The sequence below is a fragment of the Ornithodoros turicata genome, chromosome 1, assembly GCF_037126465.1.
Source record: "Ornithodoros turicata isolate Travis chromosome 1, ASM3712646v1, whole genome shotgun sequence".
NCBI classification, from domain to species: Eukaryota; Metazoa; Arthropoda; class Arachnida; order Ixodida; family Argasidae; genus Ornithodoros; species Ornithodoros turicata.
Genome location: NC_088201.1, coordinates 1,664,521 through 1,689,478, shown reverse-complemented (window position 1 = coordinate 1,689,478; position 24,958 = coordinate 1,664,521). Strand labels below are relative to the sequence as shown.

The following is a 24,958-nucleotide window of genomic DNA, read 5'->3' as shown; positions in this document are numbered from 1 at the left end:
TTCATTTTGACTCACAGGCGAAAACGGCTCTCGAGTATGGCAGGGAAGGATAACGGACGTATTTTGGTTACCGTTTCTATTTTCGTTACTGCTATATTTTCGTTTCCGTTATCTGTTACTGTTTCCGGTAATGGAACGGTTGTTACAGAGCTGCGAGAGGGCAGCCCTTCCGGGTCTGTCAGCACCCTGTTTTGCCCAAGTACCTTCAGTGGCACGCGTACACACTACACAAGTAATTTTACGTCGTTGGAATGCGCGCATTTTGCAAGATTAAAAAAAAAAAAAAAGTAGGAACATGTCTTCAGTCACTCGGAGTCCAGCAACTCAAGATGGGCGTAACCTTCATTCAATGTCGCATTCATAAGCAGACGCTCTCAGTAGTAAATAATACTGTCATGGCCACGGTGAAAAAAAAATGAAAAAAAGACCAGAGTACAAAATAAGTAGCGCTGTTATCCTCGTGCTATGGAGTATAGTCATGTGTTGATGTCATGGAGTTATGAGGACTGGGACGAGGTAAGCGACGGATGCACCCTCGAGATCCAATATTGCGCTTTCCTTCTATTCTTTCGTGTAGTATTTAGAGCATTACAGGGAATGGAGTCGTCAAAACAAAAACAAAAATCAAAAGTCACTCAAATGTCATATCGCACACCAGGAATAGTCATTACCCGAATTCAATACCGGACGATAAATTCGTTTCCGTTTCCGTTATCGTTACCCTTCCCTGTGTAGAAGCTCTCGAGAACTCCAATGTTTAGTATATGCTTTCTTTTTGGAAGTGAATGCCACCTCATTTTCAAAACTCTTTCGTTGGGTGGCCCAATCACTTGTTGTGTTGTTTTTGTCCTTTTTCTTTATTTTTGAAACGCCGCTCTCATTTTCTCTGGTGGGAAACTAGAGGAAAACTGACGGAGCTAGAGAAAATAAACCGACTGCAACGGATGCAAAAGAAATGGCAGAAATACGCTAATTATTCTATTACAAAGCGTATACCTACATCTAAAAAATAAAACGTAACATTCGCTTGAGATATATATATATAATATATATATATATATATATAGTGCTCAGTCACCCTCCCAGGTGTATATCGCTCGCTGAGTGACCCGTGGTTTGCCAATCCCGAACGATGCGCAGCTACCCAGGGCCGACGAGCCGCAAACACGGCGAAACACGTGTCCTCTGGTGCTGTCGCATCGTTCAATGAGTATCTGTTTCTCTACGTGCAGCCATAGAAGCCATTTTAATCTGTAAGTTTGAATTTCAAACACGTCTAGCATCATTTACTTATTTTCTTAATGTCTTTTCCCTCCTCTTTATATATATATATATATATATGAATGTATAACTGAGTACAGATGGACGCGAAAACAAATAGACTACAAGTAATGAAGAGACTTGGGAGGCCGTATAAGGGTTAAAAACACTTGCTACTTTTATTACATTAATAATTAAGGGGGCGCTAGGAATAGATTTACAGTTAGGGGTCGACGTTTCGGCAGTCAGCGCTGCCTTCAACAGAACTAAACTTGGAAATAGGTGACAAGGGCTTATATACAAGGGAAAGGGGGAAAATGAGAGGGGAACAGTGCACGTGGAGCGGAGTTGGTGATGTTGCAGGAGCGTTGTTGCTAATGGTCCATTGAGCACTTGCAGGAGCGTTGGCTGTCTTCCAGGAGAGTACTCCTTGGTCGTCTGATAAACCTGAAAAGATAAGAGAGATACGGCAGAAAGAACGAAAGAGGGTCGGGGGACTTGGTCTAGGAGCTAAGGCTGCGAACTGTAGACAATACGCCGGGGTCTTCGTTTATCGTGGACTGGAATTTGTGGATTAGGAATGATTCACGCTGTTGCCTGCTACGGTCTGAGGGGAAACCAGATTGTAAGATGTACACGTGGATGTCCTTGAATGAGTGGCCGGTTTGATTGAAATGACGCGACACAGGGAGATTTGGTTTCTTTGTAATATCGGACCTGTGATTATTAAAACGAATTCGGAATGATGTTGTAGTTTGGCCGATATATTGTGCTTTGCATGCGTTGCATTCCAATAGATATACTACGTTGGATGAGTTGCAGTCAGAAGTAGTTTTGATTTTTACTTGGAAGTTGCTGTTTGTGCTTTGTACCCTGTCTGCAGTCTGCATTACAATACAAATTTGGCATCTTCGTCCGTTGCATGGGTGGCAGCCTTCGGTTGTAGGAGGTGGCTTATTGACTTTTGCGTTGACTAAGTGGTCTTGAAGATTTCTTGCACGACGATATGCTATGCGTGGCGGTAGTGTTTTTAACCCTTATACGGCCTCCCAAGTCTCTTCATTACTTGTAGTCTATATATATATATATATATACTGCATCCGAGAGAGCTCCTGCTTACGTCCGTATCTCCTGGCTATGTCCGCAAAGTGAACATTCGTAAGAAGCTCGAAGCCCGGCCAAGCGGACCTCAGTAGGATATCCGCTGGAGAAATTTCATTATTCTGCGGATATCAGTATCTCCGTGAAAGTATATCCGATGGACATCCGGGGGACAGAATTTTCTGACTGGGGAACTGGACCGGAACGGAATCCCAAGCAACCCGCGAAAATCTGGACGGATCCCAGAATGGTCCCAGCTGGATTCTCAAGTGGGGTGACTGGTTCCACTTTGGTGAAATCAGTTTTACCACTCTGGCCTCAGACGGTTCCATTTTCTTCCCAGAACTGGGCAGCTTCCCGGCTTCCCCCTTTGAGATCTCATATCTTGTCTACTCTTGCCATATAGCATTTTGGTTTTGTGTGATGTGTTACTTTGATCTATTTTAGCACTTGCACGATCTCTTTTTGTTTGTTTGTTTTTTATGCAGGTGCGCGCATCTGCGGTAAAATACATGCTGTAACTTGGTTGGCTGCTGGAATTGTCAAGGCGAGGACGAATGAGGAAGGCCAGATGGAAAAGGAAGCTTGTGGTGATTATGTCAGGAAGATGCACAATTTGGGATGGTGAAGGGCCGAATAGACCTCTACCCGACTGAAACCGAAACAAATCTGAAGGGGAGGGCTGGGTTCCACGAATGGGCACGTGTTCGAGCTGCCTCCTATTGAAAGAAAAGTAGGACCGAAGGTCGCGTCCCTTTCAGGGACCATCGTAATCCCCTCAAGACCATGGCTTCGGGCGCAACCTTGTTCGCCCGTAGCTTCGAGCGTATAGTTCAAGTCTACCAAACAGGTGGCGCCGTCGAACACTATGACGTCATTTGTTTATAAGCAGGGAGAGGTCTATCTACCGGACTGAGGTGTTCGATGTCCGGATCACCAAATGTAAAGAAGATGTTCCTCTGTAGGAGTTTTATTGGCAACGTCCTGGACAGAGAAGCACGTACATCTGGGACATTCCATCATCTCCTCTACAAACTCTATATGTGGCATATTGGTCAGCATGGTACGAGGGGTGTTCAAGTGAAACCGGGACTTTCTGTCTCCTGAGTGTACAAATGGCTCGCGCTACTTCTTTTTCGTCATTTTCACACGCGACAGGCCTCCGCGTTCACCACGTGGTGGTCCAAAGTTTGCGCAAAACAGAAGACACGTGCTGGACAAGATGGCCGCCAAGGAGGTGAGCGCGCACATCGAACAGCGATACACTTTGCCGCAGCAAAGCGTTTGAGTGGTGCAAGCGGTTCCGAGACGGCCGTACATCAGTGCAGGACGATCCTGGCCGGGGCGGCTCAGAGCGTCAGAGTTCCTGACAACATATCCAACTTGTGGAACGCCTGATCCTCAAGGACCGACGGATAACATGTCTCGAACTGGCACGAAAGACGGACCTTTCTGTGGGAACGTTGAACACTATCATTCATGAACACCTCCAGTCTGTCCAGTGGTACCACCATCAATAGTGCATATTACTGCCAGATTCTCAGGGATGTGCATAAGGCGCTGAAGCAAAACCGGCCGGGCCTCATCTCCAAAGGAGTCCTCCTCCTACGGGACAATGCACGCCGGCATCAGGAACTTGGCTGGGAGTTGCTGCCACATCCCCCTTACAGTCCAGGCCTCGTCCCCAGAGATTTTCATCTCTTCGGCCACTGAAGGCATTTCTTGGGGGCCGCCACTTCAGCTGCGACGACGAGGTCAAGAATGCGGTCCGATCATGGCTGCTACGCGCCGGTAAGGATTTCTACGATGCTGGCATCCAAGTCCTCGTGAAACGCTACGACAAGTGCATTAGTGCAATTTGAGATTACGTGTTGAAAAATAAAACAAATTTCTCGCCTCTAAGTTCATTTTAGTTTTGCGAAAAATTAAAAGTCCCGGTTTGACTGGAACACCCCTCTTAGATACACGATCTAGGTCAATTAGACACTATATGTGAGCGATAATTTAGTCCATATTGATTCCATTTGCTCATTTCAAGTACTTATGAAAGTATTGAGGGTATTTAAATTGCTTATTTAAATACTGTAATTACAAAGTGTTTATGCTAAGCATGTAAATAATATTTGAACTATTTGGTATTTATATATCCAGGGTGTCGAAGCGAAAGTTTTTTGTTCCGGTTCAAAGAAAACTTCAGTTTCGGTTTAGCTCCGGAGTAAAAAAAAAGAAAAAAAAGACTACGGTTCGAAACTGGTTCAGTTTCACATGGTGCAAGCAGAATTGATTACAGCGAAAATAATCCCTTTATTGTTCCCAACAGTGAGAGAAATAGTGGGGTTAGAATGCCTACCACGTGACTCAAGACAAAACCAAGGTGACCGTGTATTGTGCCCTTGAGGGTCACCTTGTAGGTGTGACCTTGAGGGTCAAATAGTTCAGGGACGAAAACATATTTTCGGTTTCCCCCCAGATCTTTTTTTTTTCTTTTCCGGTTTTAGGTTCACTCTGGAACCTGGCTTATAACTTCATACACTACTGCAAACGTATCTTTATTCGCGATGTATAAATTTTCGCGAATCGCATTTGGGAAGTTATTCACGAGTATTTAATTTCGCGATTCCAGGTCCGTTTCCTTCCGCGTGATCAATGTCAAGCTGTGTTCGCGAGTACAATTTTTCGCGATTTTTTAGCGGTCGCGAAATTCGCGAAAATTAATACATCGCGAATAAAAGTACGTTTGCAGTATACAGATATGTTTATGCCCATCCCTGCCTAGCTGGTTACACCGCAAAATAAAATGAGTCTAGCGGTGTGGGCCAATTTATCGCAGTCTAGAGAGAAGACACAAATATTGTACTAAACATTTATTTCAGTCGAAAAACCAGCCTGGACAGAAATCGCACCTGCCTAAACTATCACTGGCTTTACAACCAGGGATTGCAATCTCTCGCCACAACACCAAGTGTATATGTCCTCCCATTCCACATCTGTTGCTACTGAGAGAGATCATTTTAAAATACATCCTGTCTAACAAAGTTTTTTTCCACCGGCGTTTTTTTACGAGATTCTCACCCGAGAGGCGTATTTCCCCTCGTAAAACGAATGACGTCCCTGGTCTAAAATGATGGAGTTAAAAATATCTGTACAGAAGGAATGTTATGGACTCAATAAATTAGTCACTACTTCCGCTCTTGCGTCCGCACCGCGACCGCCGCTACTAGGGCTGCACCACGACCGCTGCCGTCTTCAGAAAGCATTAGGTCAAACTGAAAAGAGAAATCATGAGATAACCGATGTTACGAGGCTGGAACAACATAGAAAGGACAAACACATACAAAGCCTCAATTGGCCTGAGAAATTAACGATCAAAGATGAAAGTCACTAAAAAGGTTAGCCAGCTGTAGGACTCGAACCCACATCTTCTGGATTGCCGGTCCAGGGCTCTCACCAACTGTGCTAAGCTAACCCACCTCCTCAGCGACTTCCAAGGTTGCGTCCCCATCTGAAGGGACAAATCAACCACTCTCTCTCACTCAACCCCCTTTCACTCTTACATTTTTCTCACTCACACACACATTCATACGACGGGATCGACGCAGGCGGCAACTGTTGAACATGAGAGAACTGATGTTCAAGGGGGGATGAATGAGAGAGTGTGGTTGATTTGTCCCTTCGGATGACGCACCCTTGGAAGTCGCTGGGAAGGTGTGTTAGCTTTGCTCTATACTCTGTGCAAGTGCGTCTCTGCGCATGAGATGAGGCAGTGAGAGGGAAGAGGGAGGGCGCCGCCGTAGCCAATGGGGCTTTCCGAGTGGAGTAACCGGGAGAGGGATATGCGCAGAACGCTCAGTTACTTGCAGAGCGTATTGGTAGAGCCCTGGACCGGAAATCCAGAAGATGTGGGTTTGAGTCCTACAGCCTGGCTAACCTTTTCAGTGACTTCCATCTTTCAGAGAAATCATATCTGAGAAGAGAATGAGGGAAAGAAGAGTACCTTGTACTGAGGATGCACCAGCTCCGCAATCTTGGCCTCCATGAGGGAGTGAAAACGCGGGTGATAGCGATAGACTGAACCGTCGACGCCAACGGTGGTGTGGGGGCGCTTCATCTTGTTGAGGATGGTGGCCACCGCTGCAGAGACCAGATGCGCCGCCCGCGTAGACACGCGAGTGCACACGAGTCTCAGGCACTCGCAATCCTCGTCCGTTGCGACCTGGTCCATCTTTACCAAGACCAGTCTGGTCTGGTCGTAACAGCCCCTGGCCTCGCTCTCAATCATGGAAATGTACTTGGTCTTAAAGGCGTACATGGTTCTCATCTTCTCCGAAAGCTTTCCGTGGAAGAGGAGACCCTCCTGGGCAAGGTGGACCGCCACACGGCGCACCAGTTCCCCCATGTACATGCCCGAAATCATCTTCTCAAACAGCTGCTTGCCAGGGTTCAGAGAATTTTCATCCACTTGCCGGTCGTAGAGGGTGCGCACAAAGTCCAGCGTGCCGTGGTCTCCAAAGGCTCCCCATTCGGTGTTGATCATCACCTGATGGGGCCCCTCACCATCACCATCCCACAGCTGCACGTTCTCCAGTTTCTCCATGTAACAGGCATTGGTGCCAGTCCCCACAATAAGACCCAAGCGGCACTGTTTGTTTTTGTGGGCGCAGGACATGAGAGTTCCCGTCGTATCGTTCACCACTGCCATCACGTCGATGGCAACGTCCTTCCGTCGGTTGATGGCCTCTCGCAGCAACTGCACCACATCCTGGCCCTCGACGCCCGTGCACTTGAAGCCCTTGGTCCAAGTAACGAGCCGGGCACTGGTCAGGCCCTCCTGGCGACAGGGGAAGCTGAAGGTGAAACCCAGGGGCAGTTTGCGACCTCTCACTTGATATTTGTCCATGAAGGTGGCTAGACATTCGGCTATGTGGTCAAAGAGCTCCTCTCCCGTTCCCAACATTATCTCCTGGGGCACGGCATAAATTTCGTTTTGCATGCTGAACTCGTCCCCTTTGATATTGATGAGGAGGACGCGGAAATTGGTGCCGCCCAGGTCCAGAGCGAGGAACGTGCCGTGTTCACTGCCGTCCGGCACATCTCGTACGTACGTGACAAACATCTTCACTTCGGCCGTCTTGTGTGTGTCTTTGCCCAGGCCTTTGTTGAATTCGTCGAGCAGTAGCGATGAAACCTTTAATAGGACATCATTGGGCAGCTCCAAGTCACGAGTCAGGGCTTCTACCTGTTGGGTGGCAAAAAATAACGAGCTGTTTAGAGCTAAAGCAGCTACCCTTTCATCACCCCCAGTGGAATCAGATTTCAATATCAGGTCAAATCTATGGTGGTGGGAAAACCCACCAATGTAAATCAACGCAAGGCCCAAATGGCTTTATTGGATTTGGCAATCAAAAAAGGTTGCCAGCTGAAACTGTCACATTACAAGTAGGAAACTAATGCAGGCCAGCTCAAGGAACCAGACATCATCTGTTGCAATCTGGCCCATTTTACCATGCAAGTGCAGTCTCCAGAGACATTAATTTTACAGCTAAACCAACGAGCTAATCAAAATTTCTTCAGGAGAAACTACGCTAAGAGTCAATTTCCGTGCATATTTCACGCGACAATTTTCTTCTTACTTGGGATGCTTTCAGCACCTCTGATCTGCTGACTGGAACCCCCCCCCCCCCCCCCCCTAAAAAAATAAAAATAAAAAATGTGTGGACACTTAGTGATTTTTTTTTTATTAATTGATTTTGGTTTACATATTTCTTGCGCGGGGCAGCGGAGCAGCACACTCAGCTATCCGGCTCTCAACTGGACGTTCATCTGCCTGGTTCAAACACTATGGTATGGGAAGATACTAAGCAGTCGCGTTTTCTACCTGACTGGTACACAGCGATCGTAGTGCTGTCATTGGGCAGGTGAGTGTGTGCCATGAATGCCACGTACCAGTCAAGGTAGAGAAGGAGAAGGAATACTCTCTGTTCCATCATCCCTGTGTGTGTAATCCAGGCAGATGAACGTGCAATTGAGAGCCGAGCGAAAGAGCAAATTGTTCCGCTTAGGGATGTGCCAACCTAATCCGCGAATCCTCGAATCCTAGGCAGGGATTCAAGATTCGGGATTCGGGAAAACGGCGAATCGAATCTTTCGAATCCACCAACCACGTTTGTTTCCTTTCTTTTTCAAACTGGCCCCTCCGGAGTCTGCCAAAAGCCTCATTGACAGACATGTGTTCTCTTGCTTGTTTACATTGCTCAGGACTGAAAGAGTTCAGACAGTAACTGCTACGTTATAAGTTTAAAAGTAATACGGTTTTGCTTTTGATTCTTGCTTTAGCTTTACGGAAATAATTCAGGCTCGAGAATTTATGTGTTTCGTGTAGTCGATGAACAATGTGTTAAATAAATGAACCGCGTGGCTATATTTTCTCCTGAAACTTAACTATTACGTAATACTTTATGTATCGTCACACAAATGTATCATATTCTGCTTCGAAACACTTTTCAGTAGAGTCTTTTTTTTCTGGTTGCTTAAACTCTTTTTAAAGAAAGGATTCGAAAGATTCGTGGATTCGCAGAACCTTCATTGGTTTCGAATTCGGATTCACAAAATTCTGGATTTGTCCAATCTCCAATTCTGCTGCTCCACACACGGAAGGAATATGTGGACCAATTCACAAACTGCCAACGCAGGTTCCTGTCCGTTGGGTCCGGTCACGTTTTCAAGGAATACAAGGAGTGATTCCATATTCAAGGAGGTTCGAGGGCCCTTAAATTGAATTTACAGAATCCAAGGATTTCCACCGAGCAGACTGCTATGGGTCTGCACGTGTTTGGCATTTATGCGTGTTCTTTATTTGAATGTACAGCCAATTAAAAAAAAAAAAAAAATCAGAAACTAGTTTTTCCTCTTTATTTTACTTATTTACTCACCGTTCTGGCCACGATCCTCATCGATTTGTATTGCTCCCGTAAGTTAAGCACCATCTAACACGATTAAGAATGTAACCTCTTTTCTAATATCTCGGAATGTATCCACATACTTTTCAGCAATTTTTCTTAGTTCACATATTCTGCGGAGCACATAATTGTATACAGGGTGTTCAAAATGAAGCTTTCTCGAGCGCTACGCAAACACAGCGATGACAGGAAACCGGATGATAACTTTACGCTACTTGTGTAAGAAACAGGTGCTGCTAATTATGTAGCACCTGTTTCTTACTCAAGGAACAAACAAATAGCGGCCAGTTTTCTTTTGTTCGCCTATTTACAAAATGCTAGTAAAAGCTTAATTTTGAACACCCTGTATAACTTGGATAATTGGGCTAGTTTATAGTTGTACTGTATTGCATCCCTGTACTATAAAGCTACTGTGTTTGCAACATGTATAGCTTTTAAATATGGATTGTTCAGAGCAAGTAAACAAACTGTGGAAGAGGACACGCAGGAACAAAACTCTCCACACCTATATAGTAGGATCAAAGCTCGAGTTTGACTCTGTCGTTCGGAACTGTTTGCCAAGTGCTACGAGATGGAAATCGAGAAGGTACGAAAGCGCCTTGTCCGTATACCGTATACGACAGATATTTTCAGCGTAGGTGTTACAATTACATACGCATTATCGCAACTCTGTCTCGCTACACGTTATAGCCACAGACAGATGCCGGACGCCTCGTATTTGTTCAAGGTTGCGAATGGCAGTATCGCGAGTGGGCAGTTCCTTGCTGCTCTACATTTTCATGTTCCTCGTAGATGTAACGGGCGTGTTTCACTTTTTTTTATCCGGCATATCGTTTCACCTTATCACCGTCGTTTAGGTTTCAGATTAAGTACAACTCGTTTCCTCAGGACGTTGACCTTTTTTGTGCTTCCTCGCGATATAAAAGCGCTCTTTGTGCGTAGCCTTCCCTAAGTTGATTTCCGTTAAATGTGGGTGCGACATATATTGTGCCCTTGAGCTGTTATGTGCACTTTAAATACAGCATCTATCTATCTACGGTCACTTGACTCGGCGAGATACTTGCGCGATTTGCAAACACAAATGGGTGAAGAATTTCTGTCGAGGGATTTTAGGTGAATATTCTTTTGTAACTTTGTACTGGTACCTATACTACTTTTGCCTCTTTTCCATTACATAGCATCTTGAGAAACCTAATTTCTCTTATATTCAGAATATAGGTTTTCTGGAGGTTCTCGCTCCACCAGAGCTTTCCGTAGTAAGAAAGTTGTAGGAGCCGTCATTTAAAAAAAAAAAAAATTGCGTGTTAGCGCCGCGAAGCAACTGTGGCTATGAGCGGCGTACAGACGTGGACAGATGGAGAGAGGAAGGAGACAGTGGGGTTAGTATGCGTCCTGGGCAGACTTCAGGGGGAACTGTGCCGACAATAGGAGCCCTCTTGTGGCCATCTTTGTACTGTTCCTCTAATATGTTGGCCTCATTTCTCTTGTGTACAATAATTATGGCCCCGGTTTTGCGGGATCCGGAATCCTTCGTTTGGCAGGGAATTCCGCGGAAATCCGATTGCGTCGAAGGGCGCGATTGGCGCGATGTGGACGGACGTGCAGCGTCGCAGGAGACGTATTGCACGCGCACGCGAAACAACGTCAGATAAGAGCGCGTGCTGCGCAAGGAGTCAATGGCTGCTTGAAGCGGGAAACACTATTTTCTTGGATAATGTGGGAACATAAAGTATTATATAAACTTCAACATTACACGATACCTTGTGATCTCCTCTGACAGCTACAATCATTCTATACCTGCTGAAATGCAGGGTGTTTCGCTCTAACGTGTCGCGAAATTTTATTTAAAGCGAGCGATAAAAGAGAAACGAGAGCTACTTTTCAGCTACTTGACTAAGAAACTGGTGCTACTAGTGAAGTAGTACCTGTCTTACACAAGTAGCAGAAAAGTATCACTCGCTTTTTTTTTTTATCGCTCGCTTGAAATGTAGTTTGTAGACACGTTAGACCAAACACCCTGTATATTTCAGCTTCTGCGAAGTTTATAGGAACTGAAAAATACTTAGACGCTAAATTCGGAGCAGACACCATAATTCCATTTCAAAACCCAGTTATCGTATTTACTCGCATAATTTGCGCACTTTTTCAGCCGAAAAATCGGCAAATTTCGGGGTGCGCAAATTGCGCGGGAACCTTCAAAACGCAAACGACGCAAATTTTCAAAATTTTAGTGTGCGGGTCATATAGGCTCTCGGTAGGGCTGATACTGATCACTGCATTGCGCGAGCGGAAAAGAAGCGTGCGCAACCTCCGACGGTCGGAAGGCAAAACGGCGTATTTAGTGTGAAAAAAAAAATTTGTATTTAATAGCAGAATTTGCATAGTGGAATTATCTTGACTCGCCACTACACCACATGGCATGTATTACGAACCACAAGCAGCTGAGCAAGGTGTGGAAAAGCTTTTATGTGCTATCTTTTTCAACTTTGTAGCGACACAGTATATTCTGCTACTGAGCACAACACTGCTTATTTCAAACTAAATGACTCAAAGCACAGCCGCGGTGTGTTTCTTCTACAATGAACATTTCGAGCGATCATTTCCTTCTACAAAATGTGTGCGCCACTATGTCTCTATCGAAGGTACTCTTATCTCGGACTGTGCCTGGATGGCTGTCAAAAGCTCGTGGTCAGTAGTATCGAGGATCTTTCTCATCATCTCATCGGTCAATTGAAACTAATAATAATTGGGTGTTTACGTGGCGAGACAACTGTCATCTCCCCCTGTGTAATCCCGTAACCCATGGTGGTCATATGACCGCTACTTTACAGCTCTCCTCCACGACGTCATTTCCATCCTAGTGTGCATTCCAAGTATCCTTCCTTTGGTCTGCCAGCTCCATCGTCTGGCTATCTCCGGTTTCTTTCTTTTTTTTTTTTTTTTTTTTTTTGCCCTCGGTGTCTCAATAACCGGGCGAAATTTACCATGATGAGCCAGAGCGCCGATTGAAGCTGAAATCATTATTTTGCTTGGAATTGCCGGCCGGAATTTGTTACGTCATCCTGATGCAACCAATTGGCAACGCGTTTCCTTGTCAAAAGACATATTTGGTTCAGGGGCAAATGGAGAGAAGGTCGTCGGAAAGTCAAACGCTGTCTTCAAGGTCATACAGGAATAAAGGCCACCAAAAATAACGCTGCATACGTGCATCTGTCGTACCTTTGGCTTCTGACCCTGCCATCCACATTTCGCCGTCCCTAAACTTGCGGGATCGAATTTTTTCACGAGGGTGCCAAGAAAAGAAAAGAAAAAAAAAAAAGCATCATGTACCAAGGAAACAAGCTTGTTTTCCTTCAAGAGAGAGAGAGAAAAAATGTCTCGCATTGGGATATCAGCGCAAGCATAATTTCTCTCTGCATTTATTACAGAAGGAACCCAAATGTTTCCAGTTTATGTCATCGCAACATGACCTATCCACTTCTCTGTCGCTCTGTTTTTACTCGTCAATTGAGCTCGTGGAAATATCGCCTTCACACGAGTGTAGAGCACTTCGCTGCAACCGCGAAAGAGGTCATTTCGCTGAAGGAGTTTAACAATAAGGCACATTAATCTAGGGCACGATTTCTGACTCACCTTGTTTCTGTTTTCAGTCATGATTGTAGGGGAAATGGACCAATTCGTAACACCACCCAACCAGTGCTCGGGAAAGACTGAGCCCTGACTGAGCTGAGCAAACTGTGGTTGTTGCTTGCACGTTTGCACGTCACCAGCGGTAGTGCGTCAAAAAAGCAGGCGTGACGTAGATATACACACCTTCCGGACTTCCGGCATGGCTGCGGTAACTGTCACAATGAGTGGAGCTCTGCTCGCCAGTCTCATTTATGAGAACACGAATAACTCCGGAGATCAGGTGACCGATGTTGCACGTACTGGTAACGCAGTACGTAGTACCCTCTCATCTTGCAGGAAGGATTTTTGCTGGGAGAAGTGACAAGTCGCATTACAGATACCATCAGTGATTCGCAACTGCACGGCGAAACTGAAGAAACCAATTTGAGTACGCAACTCGAGCATTATAAGGGCGCATGAATGTTGATGGATCGATTGCAGAAATCTGTTCCATGCTTCCGTGCGGCCAGTACCAGCTGTACGACAAGCAGTGCTGTTTGAACCAAGAGAAGGTGGCCTCCGTTTTAGCACGCAGGGTAGGTGGGTGCGTCTCTCTCTTGAAAATATATTGTTGGAAAAGTGTCGTTTCGCTGTAGGAAGTGGTCGGCTGGTATCGATTTCGTCGTCAGTCTGCACTTCAAGTGTCCCTACGTGAGCAAGCGATCCACCAGCGGCTTTCCCAGTGGGTGACCCAAAGTGATCTCTTCCTTCTGGCCCTGTTCCGTGCTGCCACATCCCCAAATGGTGCCACCCACTCCATGGATCACGTCTTTCTCTTGGGGTAAGTGTGCATTCACTCCTTCTCCAAATATCCTTCCAAATCTGCCTGTTACAGGGCTGGAGAGAAACGCTACCGTGCTGTGCCCCTGCAGTTGGTCAACCTGGCTGCCAGCCACACAGATTATCACCTCTACCCAGGCTCAGCGGCTAGTATTCACCAGGGAGCCTTTTCGCAGCTTCTTGCCTCCGCAACTCAGTTAGTACAAAATTCTTCGGGCTTATTGTTTCGCTCTTTTTCATCGTGTATGTACATTATGAATCACACAGTTGTCTCATTATGTCTCTCTGCAATAATGAAGAGAAATTTTGTAATCGGTATATACAAATCCACGTTACATATATTTTGAAAAAAAAAAAAATTAGAGTGCTGCATTAGAAAGTTGGCGCAGAAACTCAGTTTCAGAAAAGTTGTGGTGCCCAGTGGTACTCGCAGGTGGCGCCTACACAATTTCGGACGATGCAACAATTGCAGACGACTGCAGGTGGTTCGAGGGCCCCTACGGTGCGGTATTTTATTGGCACGGAGAGCTCACAAATCAGCTCCTCGTTGGAGTCCCCTCCTGCGAGGATTCACGCAATTGGAAAGGAGGCCAAAAACAACAAAGAACTGTCACGAACGCTGCAGTACCATTGGTGCTAAAATGTACCCCGTTAGTTGAAGCTTAGGCCGGAGGAGTTGACAACCAACCCACCACCGCGTCCGGGAGTACCGGTAAAAAAAGTGAGCGATGCTGAAATATCCGAGATATTTTGCGTAAGAAAACCGGGAGTTCTTTACTGTGTACCTGAGCACTGTCAGTGATCGTAATGAGTCGTCTACGGTGTAAGAGTACAAAACAGAAGGGGTTGGAGACAGGTCTCCGTCCTCACAAACACCATGGATGTACAATACCAACCGGCCGAATCAGTAACTTTATTGAAATTCATCGGACGCGGAACATCCTGCGTCTGCTCCTGCCATGCATTACGCGAGATTGCGCAGAAACTGGTCCATTAATTCGTGTCGGATTTGACGAACGAGGAGTAAAACGGCGCCATAGTTTGGCAGTGGACGGATGTGACCCGCCCGAGCGCTGTTTGTAACAGCTAGGGAGATCGTAAGAATGGTGTCTTTGATGCAGGACCTGGACAGCAGGGCCTGTATTGCAACTTCACAGCCAACTGCAAGGCACACTGCAGATGTTGCAGGACCAGGTAGCGGAGTCCGAAGCCCAGGTGGCCGCGTCAGCCAAAGAGGTGGCCCAGTTGCGACAGGGCAAGATATCGGTGGGCAAAACTATACTCTACTTTGTATTTTTTGCTCTACGTTCAATATCTGAAGGTGTCACCGGAGCTTCAAATAATATTCTGTTATCCGTACAAAATAACGAGCGTTGCGGGAACCATTCTTTTTTTTTTTTTTTTTGTTGTCATTGTCAATTATAAAAACGTACCCAACTCGAATTTTAAAACTGAATACGCTTTCTATTTGTCTGCTGCCAAAAACGTTCTGGGCAAACTTTCTCCACCGAGCATGCCGTTTAATAGACCTCTCCCTGTTTGGAAACAAATGGCGCGATAGTGTTGGACAGCGGAATCAATTTGGTAGAGTTGAACTACGCTCGAAGCTAGAGGCAAACAAGGTTGCGCCCGAGAGCCGCAGTCTTGAGGGGATTACGATGGTCCCTCAAAAGGACGCGACCCTAAGTCCTACTTTTCTTTCGAGGGACGCAGCAAACAAATGCGGGGAACCCAGCCCTCCCCTCCCGATTTGTTTCGGTTTCAGTCTGTCTGCCAACGTCACGATGACGCTTTTCGGGTAGAGGTCTATTAACAGATAAAATCAGTAAGGGGGGATGACTTTTCTTTTTACATCTCTCTCATTTGACATTTCTTACCACGACCCTCGAGTACTTAGGTTGTCTGCCCCGATTTTTTTTTCTGACATCTTGGCAAGTTCGTGCGAGCAAATTCTGAAAGGGATATTCTCTTCGCAGGAACTTGTTTGATCGGCTCAAGAATATCCTGAGGATGAATTTTAAAAAAACTAGTTACGTCATTTTCGGCGGCACGTTACGCAAAAGAGAGGGTGTTTCCTGGAAGACAGACTTCCTGGTATGCGTTTGACATATTTGTATCAATTTTGGCCACAATAAAGACCTTTCTGGCATCACTGCTGCATGACCACAGACATTTTCAAAGCCTGGCCTGGACGTGTGGAGGCATGCCCACAAAGCATCTGACAATCGTCCAAAGGTTTTTCGGTTTGTGTTTACACCAGGGTACCCACCAAAGATTTGTTTGAAGAAGCTCACTATATTGATGCACAAATTGAGCGCAGTATACGGATGTATATTGTGCTCTTGCACAACACATTTCACTTTCGATGGCAATTCTGTCATTCCAATTCTGAAATCCATGTGCGGATGCAAATTGGAATTGAATGAAAGATACGTGAAAAATGAACCGCGTCCATAAGGCACTTTGTTGGGGTGCGTGAATCAAGAGTAAAGTTTGTTCACTTCTGTCGTAAAAGACTGGACGGATCCTATCCACTGAGCTGTTGTTCCTACCTCCTTGTATTCTTGTACCTCCAATTATTAAGCCAGCCACCAGTCTTTGGAGGAAGAATGCTTTACTCCAGACATTGAAGAAGAAAAGCAATGCAAGAAGTCGTGAACCTGTCAGGGGCAGCAGATTTGGTGCGGCGATGGAACGTCGAGGGGGTGGTGCAATGACATCCTGCATGGTGCTGAAATCCGCGCACCTGGCAACTTGCGAGTCCCAAAATGGCGTTTTTTGCAAGTTTTTCTTTTTTTCTTGTGTTTCCGCTGTGGTGCTGGATGCCTTCAGTGATGTTTCTGGGTAAATCGAACACGCGCTTTCCATTTCCCTCGGAAAAACGTGGGGTTGACTTGGCAAAATAGCAAGATCAATTTTTAAAATTCAATTTGTTGCAGTTGAAAATTGACAAAACGGGTCTTTCCTGGTGGTAAAGACCAATGCAGCAAGCGGCATCCTTGTACAACGTCTGGATTTTTTAATATTATTTGGGGACATGTTACAGCAAACACCATGTATATTTTACTCCTTTTCATGTACTAAAGTAACCTGCTGGCATGGGATGCTTCTGTGTTTGTCCATCTCCAGGTCTCTGTGCACTTTCGCCTTAGGAATAATGTTGCTATCCCTATTTTAACCACTTGTTCTCTGTTTTGTAATATTCTTTCCAGAGTTAGTGTAGACACACTAAATAATGAAATATAAACTTAGGAGGATCACCTACTTACCGCTGATGCATGCGCGTAAATTTCTAATTATGACTCGGTTCTCTCTCAATAGTCCATTATAAAATACACCTCACGCAAAACACATAGCTAGCTTTATGTCTTGTTCACGTTGTCTTGTTTAATAGTGATCGTGTGTTATGTCAGTGACTTTCTTTTAAATATCATTATTATTTGTATAATGTATTGTTCATAATAAGGATGTTGTTTGTAATGTAATGATTTGTGTGTAATGTAATGTTTAAACATAAACGCGTGTCACGTCTGTTACTTTTTTATTGTTATTAATTCATTTGAATAATATTCGCTGTTATTAACGTGATTCTGTGAAATGTATTTATTATTCTTTGTTATCATTGTTGCGAGGAGCCTTCAACTCCCCCTGGCTCCTCCTCGTGTTTATTATAGTAACACCATAACAACCCGAATAAACTTGATTTTGAATTTGAATAGGTGCACATCATGTGTACTGGTACAGCTATAGAAGGTGAAACCTTTCTGAGCAAAAAAAAAAAAAATGTGTACGTACTGTGTGCTACTTACCATTTCACGTGTATTATACAAAGCGCTACAACAAACAAGGTACAGCTTGGGACAAAAGTTTACGGAACACGGCATCTGCGCATTTCTTCATCGGAGCGCTTCCCTGCTAGCTATCACGAAGCGATTGAATAGGAAACGGGTGGCGGGCTATTCTATTCATCTCTCAATATGTATGTCCACTCCTTGTTGCTGCTAGGTTGTCGCTCCATTGGAGAAATGCGACACCCCGGTGTTCCGTAAACTTTTGTCCCAAGCTGTACTATTACCGCAGGAATGACAGAACGTGGCATTTTTGGTGTGGTTCCACCGTGTGTGGGGCTCTTAGGGTAGGCGTCTGATGCAGCAAACCCTGCAATCAACGTAGACGTCCCTCTTTAAACAAAAGTTCCTCCTGAACTGTTGACAAATTCATTGTTGTTACATTACATAGCCACTGAGCACATGCTCACTGCATACCTCTTCACCACGACTGTACTTTAGCCTCGACAAGTCCCTCAAAATTTTGGTCTCTGTTCAGAGGGAAGGAACAATGGCACGGAAGGCGTTCCCGCTGTCTTCATCAGACTCGGGAGAATAAGGAGGCACAAGAAGAACCGTTTCCAGTTCATGGGACAACGACATTCCTCAGTCATTTTCCGTTTGCTCCGCCATGCTGAGATGCGCACTTCGACGGTTCTGTCGTCTGCTATTGGCGAATAGAAGACTTCAGAAAATCCCAGAGTGCTTTACGCCGCTTTGAACTGTGGGAGCTCACTAATATGAAAGAAACGGGTGGCCTCCAAACTGTTTCAATTTCTCCCCTGCCGGTCCATCGTCCTCGTCGTGTCAAGGTCAGCAAAAGCGAAACTATATTCCCCCACTCAGTAAGCAACCAGGATGCAATGCATGCTCAAGGAACACTGGGATTTTCTGAAATCGTCTAGAGAAACTTCTTTTCGAGTGCTCTACCATACCGTCTTCGGGTTCCGTCGTCTGCTAAACCCACGTGAACTTCGAATGAGGGCACTCGCTACCATTGCCGTGCGGATGTGACGACACCGGATGCAGTTGGGCAACCCCCTGCTCGAGCGTTTCGAGAACGGGCACAAACAGTACTAGCTAGCAAATTCCGGGTGCTCGGAAAGCATCACGCGAACATGCGAAATTGCTTCGCTTTCACCAAGCGGGTGTAGTTCCGTAGACGGGCTTATGGCTTTTGCTAAGTAGCCGGAGTGTTCAGAAGAGAAATAATGCACTGAAGTGAGAGAAGACCATATAGCGAATATAAAAAAAAAACAAGAATTACAAGAATTTGTGGTCTAGAAGTTATTTTATATGCATCTGAACAACTCCATCTGATGCACGCGGTGCGAGCGTCGAGACTGTGCCTCAGGTTAGGTCAGAAAGTCCTCATCAAAGATGGCGGATTGCTTCGAAGAAACGAGCGAAATAATAGACTTGATATTAACATTGCCTTGAGTTTGAGGGGAAAAACACAGGACGAACAGACCTCTACCTGTTTGTAAACAAATGACGTCATAGTGTTCGACAGCGCCACGAGTTTGGTAGATTTAAACTACGTGCAAAGCTAGTGGCGAACAAGGTCGCGCCCGAAAGCCACGGTCTTGACTCTTGAGGGGATTACGATGGTCTCTGAAAGGGCCGCGACCTTCGGTCCTATGAAAGATCAGCCTCAGAACATCAGTTCTTTCATGTTCGGTCCTACTTTTCTTTCAATGGGGGGCAGCGAACAATTGCCAATTCGTGGAACCCAGCTCTCCCTTTCCGATCGGTCTGTCTACCAACGTCATGATGACGTTTGTCGGGTAGAGGTTTATAATAAAAAAGAGCACCAATCACAAGCGGATGGTGGTGTGGTGTGGCGATGACGACAGTAGTCACGTGGTGGACACTTTGTGTACCTGCGTACGTTACTGCCGCCATCGTTCGTTAGCCATTCCTAGTCACCACTCCAGTAATCGCCAGTAATGTTGCTGAAAATGTTAGAACATCGTCATAAAATCATTAAGCCTTATCGGTAGGAGTGCACCATGTCATCTTTCAAAGAGCTATGACTGACTCGGAGAGTGCAGGTGAGGATGTTGACAACGTTTCATGTGATTGCGTATATGTCGTTTAACCCTAAGAGCGTTTTGTAACAATGCTTCGTACTTTTATGCTACTGAACGGCCTTTTATGGGCCAGGGTATGAAAAGGCCGCCATTCCAGTGCAAAATACGGGTTCTTCTTTTTCTTCTGGCACTACAAGCTAAAGCCGTGCGAAATTAATCGACGTTCTTGATTACTTTCACAAAATGTTAGTGTTCCGAAGTGGAAAATAGTGGAATCCATTTCGAAGGTTTGTTTAAATGAAGTATGATTTCCATGCAGCTAAAATGACAGATAAGGAGGTTCAGCGTCGTCGAGTTCCTGACTGGGTGGTAAACCACATGGAGCGGCTTCATTCGGGAGCCAACCTAGAGACCATCTGCGGGTCACCCCCGGAGGCCGGAGGCTTTGATTTGCCCCACCGTGCCAGCCGCCCACCTGCAGCCAAACTGCTGCCAGGTGCATACAACTGGGGATGTCGCTTTCAAATGCTTTTGTGCATACAACCATGTTGAGAAAGCCCTCATTGCCGGGAAGAGAAGATGCAAGGGAACTCGAGCGAGGATTTATTTTTCTCACAGAGCTGTTCACTTGCGCCGTACCCTCAAATAGTTTTTTTCCCCGACAGATAAATTGATTTACTGACAGAGCTATCCCCTGCCTTAGTTTTGCGAGCCTTTCGCGACATTTTTTATCGATTTTGGCACGCAGTACCAACCAGCCAAAGTTTTCACCTGGATTGTGTCGTAGTTACTGTTCCTAACACCTGTAACCTACAGGATTGAACAAATCCCCGGGTAAGGACAAAGGATTGCGTGTGATGTGACCTTTTTTTTTTGTTTCTTTTTAATTTAGCACTGGGGCAATATGTACGAATGGGCAGTTATTTTTGAACAAACGTTTAGTTAAAATGACTAGTGGGGGTCATATTTGGTGCAAACAATGAAAAGCAGACTATTCTTTGGAGGTAACAGGTGTTGATCTCTATCCAGTGGTCTCTGTCCTCCGCAGCGAGTCCGCTCCGACGACACCGCAGGGTTCACCTTCCTTGGTTCGGCGGGTCACGGACTTGCGTGCTGATGCAAACCGCCTCAAGAAGAATCGCTACGCTGTCTCCAACTTTGACATCAACGCTGTCAGTCCCACGTCGTGGTGAACAAAATAATAAAAGTTACGATTTGCTTTTTGTCTGTTGCGAACTTCATTGGTTCCCAAATGAGCAAATTTGCATTGCAAATGCATTGCAAATGCATTGCATTGCATTGCATTGGTGCATTGCACCGATGCAATGGTTTATTGTGTACGCAAGAAATCTCCCGCAGGTAGTGTTGCGTTACCTTATGACAGCATGGTTGGACATAGTAGGTGCTTCGAGGCAGGATAGATAGGTCTCTGTTTTTGTTCGTTATACATTATGCACCAGTCTGTCCGCGCCCTTCTGTCGCGACGCAATTGAAACTGGCAATGCCGTCACTCCAGATATTTGTGTTAGAAAAAATTGCCACAGCATTTATTGACATTTTGAGGCATGTACCGAGTTTTGCCCCATGATTGTCATTCTGCCTTGTAAAGAAGGGGGCCCAGATGTTTAGCTAATGCAGCACTTTGTTACTGAGAAGTCCAAGGATAAATAGGGAAATAATGCTGGTTAGAAGCCTTTTACTGATTGTGTTTCTGCTTGAGGGTTCATCTTTCATATTCCATGGGAGTTAAAATATGTGTGCATTCAGCAGTAACAAATTATATGAGTGGCACTTGAAAGCAGAGTGTGAATGCTGGCTCAGTGCACTGGAACAGCAAACTACTAGGGTCAAGGGCTGTTTCTAGATTGCCTTTGTACTAGATATGTAGAAAAGCATGTCACTGAGGTTTGAGGAAACCCCCTCTTACTTTGTTTTGTACACATTGTATATATCTTCTTCCAGCAGCAGTCCTCGGTGGGGTTTCCTGTCCCGCTCCCATTTCAGTCACTCTACTAAGAGCCTTCAAGTGTTGTTTTTATATTCTTTACAGAGCAGTAGCGCAGCCAGGGAAATGGGAAAGCCAGGAAACTTGTAAGGTTCAGTAATAAAGGGAGCACTTTTCTTTCGGCGTTTATTCCCAGGATAAACGACCAGGAATTTTTGGTAGGGTGGGATGGACAGCTCCCTATGTGTATGTACGAGGAGGACCTTCCTCACTTTTGGTTGGGGGTTTCTTTCTCAAAGTGCATTCTTGATTGGTTGATTCGGGATTTCAAGGCGAAACGGTGGGGTTGAATCTGCCTCAAACGTTCCTTTACATCCCGACCAGGGATTTCCCTACACCACCCCTTGCATTTTTGCAACACCCCCCCTGAAATTCCTCAGGTGACCCCACCCAGCTTGGCCACCAACACATTCTGGTAGAGAGTCCGGCGCAGTGAATTACATCCTGTACTGTCAAACTTGGGCTGTAGGACCACAGTCATGCAGATGATCGTACCATGCATTTGTCCAATCTGTGTGCTAGGTATTCATTGAGCTTCGTGAGACAAGGTGCTAGTCTTTTTTTCTTTGTCGGTCGTGCAATTATGCATCTTAATGTTGAAGTGCCGTTCCTAATGAATCTGTATTCTGACGTAGTAACGTGTACAAATATAACGGGAAAGCTGCGCAGAGATGTCACCATTGTGCCACGATTCTTTCCGTGTCTAAGAAAAATTCCTTGAGTGGAACCTTCGCCAAGCATAACTCCCCCCACCCCCCTTGAAAGCTCGGCACCCCCCCCCCCCCCCCCCAAGCAGCAAATTTCTGGGAAAATCACTGATCCTGACTAGTGCTGGTATGGCAACGTTTCAGTCATAAACATGTACTGTGTGGTGCATAAATATAGGGACACCCCTGAAAATGGCGTCCCACTTGAAAATGGCGTCCCACGCATCATTGAAAACAACAGGAAACATCTATGATGAGTAGACACCGAGCTTGGGCAACAAAGGAACACACCCTACTCATCATGGATATGAGCTTGCCTTGCGTTTACGCCTACAGGAATTTTTTTTTTTTTTTTCTCTTTTACGAGCTTGTGTCATATAATCTTTTAACGAATTTTTGCATTGTGACTCGGTGCAAAAATATGGGGCACTGAGTTTTATGTAAACATATTTTGTAGCGCATGACCGAAAAGAATATTACATCACTTTATACTTGATAGGGCCCCACTGACGGCGATAACATCGAGAAGATACCATTGAACGCACTCAATTATACTTCTGCATATGTCGCCACTTATTATTGGGGTTAACAACTGCTAGTGATGGGCGATACTGTCCAACTATCGAGTGATTTTGATAGTATTGCAATAGTTTTTCACACTATCGATAGCACTGTGACATATAAGACACCTCCTGCCTGCAAACTACCCATATTTTGTCACTCCAAATTCACAATTTTAGCTCGTTTCTTTTGAAAATGAAACTTTCTGCAAAATTTGCATTTCACTCCTGCAAACGACCAAGAGTTTGTTTGCTCCAAATTTAAAATTTTCGCAGGTTTATTTTGAAAACGAAAACCTTCTGAATTTGCGTGTCCCTCCTGCAAACTATGAATAGTTTCCGCAATCTAAAGTTAAATTTTAGTTTTGCTCCTGGAAACCATCATATCAAGAGAAAAGGGTTAAAAACTGGGTGCTTGGTGTGGCGTTAAAATCGATAACAAACCCGGTGCGGGGCAACACCTAAAAGATTTTCAGTGCTGTGCCTGTGCCGTCATTTAAGTCGAGAGTTTCTTCAAGAGTTTCTTCACTTAAAATTTGAGCAGGTTTCTTTTGGGAACAAAACTTTCGGAATTCGGTTTTGCTCCTGCAAATTATCCAGTTTAATCACTCCTGAGTTATAATTTCATAATATGTTTCCTTTGAAAGTGAAATCTTCTGAAGTCACGTTTCAGTCCAGGAAACTATCAACAGTTCGTTCACAGCAAATTTAAAAATTTAGCTGTTTCTTTTGAGAGCGAAACCTTCTGAATTCGCTTATGCTCCTGCAAACTCAATAGTTCGTTAACTACAACTTTAAAATTTGATCAGGTTGCTTTTGAAAACGAAACTTCCTGATTTCACGTTTTACTCCTGCAAACTCTCAATAGTTTGTTGGCTACGAATTTAAAAATTTAGTAATGTTCCTTTAAAAAAAAATGTGAGTTTGCGTTTCGCTTATGCAAACTATCGTTTAGTCACTCGCAATTTTTAAAATTAAATGTTTTCAATCGTAAACAAATCCTTCCGAATTCAATTATCATTTTTCGCATGCAGTTCGACGATTGCGTTTCGCTCGTGATTGGTGTTTACCTGTAGGAGAAAAAAAAGAAATACATCCTCGGGAAATAAAATCTGAAAAGTTCATGAAATATGACATATCGGAGTATACATCACACTGCTATAAAGTTGGCATTTCTGAGGAGGAGTTAGTGGTCCTTAGATGTCACAAACCCGCGTTACTGTGACAGTAGCATAAACTAGTTAGAGTTTGACGGCGTATGCGGCTGCTCCGAATAATATTAATCACACGCGCGTTGGTTTAAGCACAGAACAGAAGTTGCAGTCCGTTTTCCGGAATACCTCCTCTGTTTTGTGCGTGTCTTTTTTTTTTTTCATGCAAATGGTGTGAAACTATTTCAAAGTTATCTACTAAACCATAAATAAAGGTATTATTGATTAGATTGATAATACAACTGGGAGCAGTGACCTCTACATTTGTGCAGCAAGCGGGTTTGGACGGCGTCCAGCTTACTATTAATACTCAAATGAGTAGTCATCTCAACCATCGACAGTACTATCGATAGTGCTTGAATGACTATCACCCATCACTGGCTCCCAGTGCCAGCCCAGACGTCCTGCCCCCATCCTCCACCAGATGGATGGATAATGGCCTTCTCTTTGTATCAGGCGGTAACGTACTCCACCTCAGAGTTCCAGGTAACTCGTTACTGCAACTAAGTTCCTTTTTTCGGTAACTTGTAACTTAACTCGGTACTCCGGCGCCGTAGTAACTTTCAGAGGAACTCGTTTCTTTTTCAGGTAACTCTGCCAAAGTAACTTAGCTAAGTTCCAAGTTACTTCTGATTCGCTTTTCACTCACGCACACTTGCTTTCTCTCCGGTTCTTTCATGGCATTTTAGGCCATAAAACGTTATATTCAATCAATGACAGTATTCTATTCGGAAGTTAGAACCGCCGCCATTGAAATGAAGCTGAACCATTGTGCACCCACAGGAACTAAGATGCAAAGCGTTCGCACTGTTGCTGCATATCTTCCTATTTCGTAGGCTTTCTTTGTTA

The 24,958-nt window shown here is 44.9% G+C and overlaps 3 protein-coding genes across 3 annotated transcripts; 2 read left to right on the top strand and 1 right to left on the bottom strand.

Moving 5' to 3' along the window:
* Positions 1 to 5,210: 5,210 nt before the first annotated feature.
* Positions 5,211 to 13,077, bottom strand: LOC135377274 (hexokinase-2-like). Its single transcript, XM_064609589.1, has 3 exons — positions 12,951 to 13,077; positions 6,356 to 7,597; positions 5,211 to 5,627 (listed from the first exon to the last, which is right to left on the bottom strand). Exons 1-3 carry the CDS (start codon positions 12,969 to 12,971, stop codon positions 5,541 to 5,543), a joined length of 1,350 nt encoding a protein of 449 aa, XP_064465659.1. The 5' UTR covers positions 12,972 to 13,077; the 3' UTR covers positions 5,211 to 5,540.
* Positions 13,078 to 13,119: 42 nt separating this feature from the next.
* On the top strand, positions 13,120 to 15,919 carry LOC135377275 (BRISC complex subunit Abraxas 2-like). Its single transcript, XM_064609590.1, has 7 exons — positions 13,120 to 13,227; positions 13,284 to 13,374; positions 13,428 to 13,522; positions 13,583 to 13,767; positions 13,822 to 13,962; positions 14,888 to 15,032; positions 15,743 to 15,919. Exons 1-7 carry the CDS (start codon positions 13,147 to 13,149, stop codon positions 15,752 to 15,754), a joined length of 750 nt encoding a protein of 249 aa, XP_064465660.1. The 5' UTR covers positions 13,120 to 13,146; the 3' UTR covers positions 15,755 to 15,919.
* A 3,531-nt stretch (positions 15,920 to 19,450) lies between these two features.
* LOC135396521 (uncharacterized) lies at positions 19,451 to 20,845 on the top strand. Its single transcript, XM_064627543.1, has 3 exons — positions 19,451 to 19,647; positions 19,946 to 20,122; positions 20,656 to 20,845. The coding sequence occupies exons 1-3, from the start codon at positions 19,626 to 19,628 to the stop codon at positions 20,817 to 20,819; spliced, it is 363 nt and encodes a 120-aa protein (XP_064483613.1). The 5' UTR covers positions 19,451 to 19,625; the 3' UTR covers positions 20,820 to 20,845.
* Positions 20,846 to 24,958: the final 4,113 nt, after the last annotated feature.

Bases quoted from the DNA above. Each gene is read 5' to 3' on its own strand.
- LOC135377274 (XM_064609589.1), bottom strand. From the start codon at position 12,971: ATGACTGAAAACAGAAACAAG. The intron at 7,598-12,950 runs GTGAGTCAGAAA...GCCACCCAACAG, and splicing joins TGACTGAAAACAGAAACAAG to GTAGAAGCCCTGACTCGTGA. The intron at 5,628-6,355 runs GTACTCTTCTTT...TTCTCTTTTCAG, and splicing joins TGGTGCATCCTCAGTACAAG to TTTGACCTAATGCTTTCTGA.
- LOC135396521 (XM_064627543.1), top strand. From the start codon at position 19,626: ATGACTGACTCGGAGAGTGCAG. The intron at 19,648-19,945 runs GTGAGGATGTTG...ATTTCCATGCAG, and splicing joins GACTGACTCGGAGAGTGCAG to CTAAAATGACAGATAAGGAG. The intron at 20,123-20,655 runs GTGCATACAACT...ATCTCTATCCAG, and splicing joins TGCAGCCAAACTGCTGCCAG to TGGTCTCTGTCCTCCGCAGC.
- LOC135377275 (XM_064609590.1), top strand. From the start codon at position 13,147: ATGGCTGCGGTAACTGTCACAATGAGTGGAGCTCTGCTCGCCAGTCTC. The intron at 13,228-13,283 runs GTGACCGATGTT...CTCATCTTGCAG, and splicing joins CGAATAACTCCGGAGATCAG to GAAGGATTTTTGCTGGGAGA. The intron at 13,523-13,582 runs GTAGGTGGGTGC...GTTTCGCTGTAG, and splicing joins CCTCCGTTTTAGCACGCAGG to GAAGTGGTCGGCTGGTATCG.